This window comes from Penaeus japonicus, unplaced genomic scaffold (assembly GCF_977035675.1).
Source record: "Penaeus japonicus unplaced genomic scaffold, GWHDUDI00000001_assembly GWHDUDI00000033, whole genome shotgun sequence".
Classification (NCBI taxonomy): Eukaryota; Metazoa; Arthropoda; class Malacostraca; order Decapoda; family Penaeidae; genus Penaeus; species Penaeus japonicus.
In genome coordinates, this window is record NW_028234435.1 from 17,913,345 (window position 1) to 17,919,698 (window position 6,354).

At 44.0% G+C, this 6,354-nt stretch overlaps 1 protein-coding gene across 1 annotated transcript in view; it reads left to right on the forward strand.

Moving 5' to 3' along the window:
* Window positions 1-735: 735 nt before the first annotated feature.
* LOC122251829 (uncharacterized) overlaps window positions 736-6,354 on the forward strand; it is a 95,010-nt gene continuing 89,391 nt past the window's right edge. The window contains exon 1 of the mRNA XM_086530472.1: window positions 736-1,031. Coding sequence (XP_086386598.1) covers window positions 1,007-1,031 — 25 coding nt within the window. The 5' untranslated portion in view covers window positions 736-1,006. The remainder of the gene's footprint in view (window positions 1,032-6,354) is intronic.

Below are 6,354 nucleotides of genomic sequence, written 5' to 3' on the forward strand. Positions count from 1 at the left end.
AATGAAAGAGAAAAAGGGGAAAGCGAAAGGGGGAAAAAGGGGGGGGGGGTGAACAAAGACTAAAGACAAAACTGGTAGAAAAATTCTTCGAAGAAAAGAAAATGGTGATAGTAAAGAAATATCTATGAGAAAGAAAACGGAGACGAGGAGAGGGAGACAGGGAATTAGAATAGAGAGAAGAGAGAAAAGGAATAAGAGAGGGAGGTGGTTGGGGGGGGGGGAAGCAGAAGAAGAAATAATATGGGAAGAATTAGTAAGGAGATTTAGATAATCAGCGAAATATGGACACGCGATGACTAATCAAAATTCATACCCGAAAACAAGCCATGTTAAAACTCCATTCCATCTCCCTTCTCTTCAAGTACTTTTTTGTTTTCCTCTACCTCTCCTTGTCTTCCCTTCCCCCATCTTCTCCTCCTTGTCTTCCCTTCCCCCATCTTCTCCTCCTTGTCTTCCCTTCCCCCCTCATCTTCTCCTTGTCTTCCCCTATCTTCTCCTCCTTGTCTTCCCTTCCCCCCTCATCTTCTCCTTGTCTTCCCCTATCTTCTCCTCCTTGTCTTCCCTTCCCCCTCCTCCTCCTAGTCGCAAATCCTCCCCATCCCCCCTCCTCCTCCTCCTTCTTGTCGCAAGATCTTCCCGCCCCCTTCCTCCTCCTCCCCTGCCCCTCCTCCTCCTCCTCCTCCTCCTAGTCGCAAGTCCTTCCCGTGGGCTGTCTACTCCTGACCACTCTCTCCCAGTGCTCGCTCGACGGTCGCGGGAGGCGGACGTACGAACCCGCTGCGGGAGCTCGCTTGGCTTGTGTGTGTGTGGCTGTGGCTGTGTGCGCGCGCCCCTGAAGGATCCGGCAAAGTTCGTATTTTTCTCTGCACGAGCGGGATTTCCTTCTCGCCTTCGAGGATAGCGACGAGTGATGGTGTCCTGCGGGAGATGATATACGGAAGAGACTGTTGTTTGAAGTGCTAGACAGACAGACAGACACAGAGAGAAAGAGGAGGAGAACGTTGAGATGACCGCCGTTCCTTTGGTAGAAGGTGAGCTTAACTAAGGTCCTCGTGGCTCCTACTACTTTTACTCTCTCGGGGTGATTTGAATAAGGCGAGAGATGGGCAGCCAAAAGACACACGGATTGCGTCGTTAGTCACGATCCCTTCGTATCTGCCTTTCTCTCTATATCTCTCTCTCTCTCTGTCCCTCTCCCTCTCTTCTTTATTTATTTGTCCCACAATAGCCACCCAAGGACATACAGTGCGATTGCTAGGAATGTAAATCATTGCATGCATAGATAATGACTACTATTGTCAGTCAAGTGAAGGTAATCGCATGGAAATATTACGTGCAATCATTTAGGGTTTCAAGTTGCAAAGCTGTTTCGTCTGATCCTCGCAACAATGCAGAGTGGCTGAGATAGGGGTGAGGGTGAAGCGTGGAGTCTTGACAGTTACTTTGTGGGTATGGGCGAGGGAGGGACCTGCTGGTGACGTCACGGACAGCTGGGAGGACCTGCCCCGTCTTGACTCCTCCTCCTTCTTCTCCTTCTCTCCCTCTACTGTTTTGATGTTTTTCTTTTCTCTCTGGTTCTCTTTGCTCTTTCGTCTCTTCTTTTCTCTTCTCTTCTCTCTTGTCTTGTATTGTATTGCCTCCCTTTTGCCACTTCTTACCTCTTTTTTTTCTCTCTCTCTCTCTCTCTCTCTCTCTCTCTCTCTCTCTCTCTCTCTCTCTCTCTCTCTCTCTCTCTCTCTCTCTCTCTCTCTCTCTCTCTCTCTCTCTCTCTCCCTCCCTCTCTCTCTTTCTCTCCCCCCCTTACTCTTACCCTCACTTTCTCTCACTCTCACTCTCTCTCACGCTCACTCTTACTCTCACTCTCACCCGCTCTCTCTCTCTCTCCCACTCTTTCTCTCGCTCTCTCTCCCGCTCTCTCTCTCTCTCTCTCTCTCTCGCTCACTCTCCCGTTCTCACTCTCACTCTCACTCTCACTCTCACGCTCACTCAGCAGCGCTTTTGTCTTTCACCTCCCTTTCTTGCCATCCTCCTGTCGTGTTGTTATCCCTCGCTTTCTCTTCCCAGGATACAATAACATCGCTCGCTCTTGCCTCAGTAGTTGACAATATCCTGTAGGTTCAATTGGCAGTTACGGATCCTGGTCTGTCAGGACTGTTTATGAGGAAGATTGGAGAGAGACGGGTAGGAGAGGGGGGAGAGAGGGAGAGGGAGAGGAGGAGAGAGAGGGAGAGGGAGAGGGAGAGGAGGAGAGAGAGGGAGAGGGAGGGAGAGAGTGAGTGGAGGGATGAGTGAGTGAGGGGAGTGAGGAGAGAAGAGGGAGAGAGGAGGAGGGGGAGGGGAGGGGGGGAGGGGGGAGAGGAGGAGAGAGAGAGAGAGGGAGGAGGGAGAGAGGGAGGAGAGGGAGAGGAGAGAGAGAGAGAGAGAGAGAGAGAGAGAGAGAGAGAGAGAGAGAGAGAGAGAGAGAGAGAGAGAGACCGGCCGACCGACCAATAAACAGAATTATGAATATGTTCTCTCGAGTTCCAAAATAATCAAAGGAGACTTAAAAGCACACACAAAAAAAAAAAAAAAAAAAAAAAAAACACCAAACCTCACACCTTCTCCTGGTTAGGTTAAACCTCCCATTTTCTGTGGAACAGTACATGACGTCATTAGCTATTTTCGGGAGGGGGTCTAAGGGCAGAAAAATCCAATTTATTTCCTGTAACGCGGCCGAAATTTCCCCTCCTTTTTCCGGTACCAATTAGGCAAACATGGACGTTAACTGGAGACAAAAAGAGAAAAAAAAATCCTTTATTTTTATAGCTTTTTGGGGGGGCTTGTTTTGATTCTATCGTGGAAAGCGTTTTATTTTTTTGTTGCTGGTATTATTGTTGTTTGTTTTTGTCTTTGTTCTGTTTTTTTTAGTGTTGGTCTTATTGTTTTATTACTAATATTGTTATTAGTTTGTTATAATGTTATGGACGATGATAATCAAAGTCGAAATAAGGTATATGACAATAATAGGAATGATAGTAGCAGTAAAGAAGATAATGATAATAGCAACAGCAACAAATAGATAACACGATCACCACCACAACTATTAGTAGGCCTACTTCAACAACTTCTAAAATAGGTATTTATTCATGTATTCATTCAGTTTAGGTATTTCAGCGTTGTTAAAATTCAGAGTAATATCATATTTATTTTTATTTACCGCCTTACTGATTGTATTTACTGATTCGTGATTGTCTGTATCAGGTTAACCTCCTACACTTTCAGTAAATGGATATCATATACTTTGATCACTTAATTGTTTCTAATCATAATGAATAAAGATGTGTGGAATGTACTAAGACATTGAATTATTTTCGTATGTTCATATCTCATTTGCAGCTTTGCATTTTAAAGAATGACTCCGATGGACAGAGAGAGAGAGAGAGAGAGAGAGAGAGAGAGAGAGAGAGAGAGAGAGAGAGAGAGAGAGAGAGAGAGAGAGAGAGAGAGACAGAGAGACAGAGAGAGAAGCCCCATATCATGCAACATGCACTCAATTGTTTGCACCTGTTTTGAATAGCCCGTAATCCCATAACGTCGAGATAGCTTACACCTGCCATTCTTAGATATCTGGGGCTCGCGTCAGAACCGTTACACTTAAGCTTTCTGTAGAACGTCAATTCCCTGACTGCATTTTGGTAAGTCCTCAAGCTGGAAGCGCGTAACATAACATAGCGTAACGTAACACTCTCAAGAACCTTATGTACGGATTTACAGTTGCATGTGCCCACGCTCTCCATTCCAGAACCGGCTCTGTCCTCTCGTATCCTTGGGTTAATTTCATTCATTTATCTCTTGGTTTTGTCACTTTTTTTTGTGTATATACTTCTTTAGTAATGGTTGGATTCTTGTATTTCTTTCTGGTGTTGTTGATGGCTGTGAGATTTCTATTGGTGATGTTGTAGATATTCCGAAGGGAAATTTTTCGAAAGAAATGTGAATAGGCATCTCCGCGCGCATGCCATTCTCCTTATATGGAAAGCGAAAGTAGGGGGGTGGAAGAGGAGGGGGAGGGGGGTAAACAACGTGTGTTTTATACATCCCTACGCCCGGTCTATGTTAACACCCACTTTTGATAGAGCGACAGAAAAAAATAAGAAAGAAAAAGAAAGAAAGAAAGAAAAAAGCTGCTTACTGACCGCGAAAAGCTCGAAGCACCGACTCCGGTTCGGTTCTTTAAGGTTCTTGTTCGTGTCACGCTTCACTTAGAGAACTCAGTCATTGTCTTTCAAGGTAAAGTAAAAAAGAAAGAAGCCCTCTACGGTCCGTCAGTTAACCTCGAAGACCCATGACATCTGCGAAGCGTTGCGTAAGACCGGCCTTTAATCTTCACGCGACGTCGAAGCAGCTGTCGCCACTCGGAGGAGGTGTCGCTCGCAGCCACGACAATCCGCGTGTGTTGTGTCGCTCGCTGGGTCCAAAGCCGCCAAATCTTGGGAAACACGAAAAATTGGCCGACGTCGCGATCCGGCCGATGGAAATTGGCAATTGAATTGGGAGTTATGGGTAATTTTAGCACGTCCATTCACGGTTAAGGGTGTGTGTGTATGTGTGTGTGTGTGTGTGTGTGTGTGTGTGTGTGTGTGTGTGTGTGTGTGTGTGTGTGTGTGTGTGTGTGTTTGTGTTGTTTATTCACTTACAACCTTGGGAGTCCAAACAACCAGCGGAGGATTATCCACCCCTTGACCTTATTGTGTCTTTCATCATATTAATGGGTCTTCCTCATTCTCTTTCCCCCTTTCTGTACACTGTCTTCCCTCCAATTTGAATGTTCCATTACATCTGCAAGTAACATAAATCTTACCGCATGTGTGCGTTCTATTTCGACACCTTGTCTCGTGTCTTCATAAACACAAATCCTCTTTTCCTTTCCTCTCAATCCCCTGATGAAATGATTCCGCTTTCACTCTAGTTCGGGAAGTATTGAGTGTTGTATTGCAAATATGCTAAATCATTTGCGTACATATTTACTGCTTCCTAAGGCTTTTAATTGTTTGCATAATAACTGTTATTGAGAGAGAGTGCAAGTGGGTTTAATGATCTTCCTTTTCATGTAATAACTTTAATTGAGACAAATTTATCTAGACAATAACAGCTACTTTCATTTTAAATAAGTATAATTTCGGTGATGTAAAAAAGGGAAAGGGTGATTTCAGTAACATGGTATTATTGGTACATGGTATTATTTTACCAATACCAATCGACAGCAGACTCAAATGATTTATATATTTTTGAATAATCGACCATATTAAAGCACGTTACACCTTGAGAGAGCTTTACAAATGCTTTGATAAAAACCTTTTTCGTCATTCAGTCCTCAATGCCAAATGGTGTAAAGATCTCAATGTCAAAAGATATAGTTCACAATGTCCAAATTATAGCTTGTATGTCCTGCTGAAAGGTATTTTGTTCACGCAAGAACGACCATGCGGATGGATGGTTGCTTGCTTGTTCTCGAACGGTGACGGTAGTTCTCTCGGAGTCGTAAGCCATGGCTATGCATTGAGGTGGATATCCTGTTAAGGTTTGAGGATTACCCTTCGGAATGACTTGACAAAACGCTGATTTAGAAAAAAAAGAAAAGAGAAATGCTTAGGATGTTGTGTGTTTTACTGCCGTTTTTTGTTTTGTTTATATTTTGGATTTAGTCTTTTTTCTAGTCTTGTCTTTGTTTATTTTTTATTTTATGTGGTTCTTTGTTTGTTTTCGTTTATTTTTGTTATTTTATGCCATGTCTTTGTTTTCTATATATCCTTTTTCTTTTCTATATGAATGATGGTTACTCTCTCAGGGGTAAAAATTCACATATATTCACCAGTTATTTCCCCCCTCGCAATATGGTATTTGAAATTTCCAGTAAAGAAGAGGGGAAATAGGAAGAGAAAACGGAAAATCAAACTTTAAAAAAAAGGTGAAAGAACCCGGAGTTGTTATACGGGGATGTGAAACAAGAAGGGTGTTATAAAAATGAGTGTAGGGAGCGAAAACTTGGGAGCTTAAACCCCAAAATGGCGGCCATTACTCAAGAGTGGAGAGGGTGAGGGTGACGGAGGGCCGGGTCACTTACATTTCTTTTTTTTTTATAGTAATAGGAAGGGTTAAAAGGAAGGGAAGTAAAGGTCAAAGGAAGAAGGGAAGGAGGAGTCAGAGGAGGGGAAGGCACCAAAAGAAGGGGGGAGGGGAGGTTTAGAGGAGGGGAAATAACCAAAAGAAGGGGGAAGAGATCAAGAGAAGGGGAGTAGGAGTAGGAGGAGGAGGAGGAGGAGGAGGAGGAGGGGAAGAAACCAAAAGAAGGGAAAGAAGAGGGGGAGGGATAAA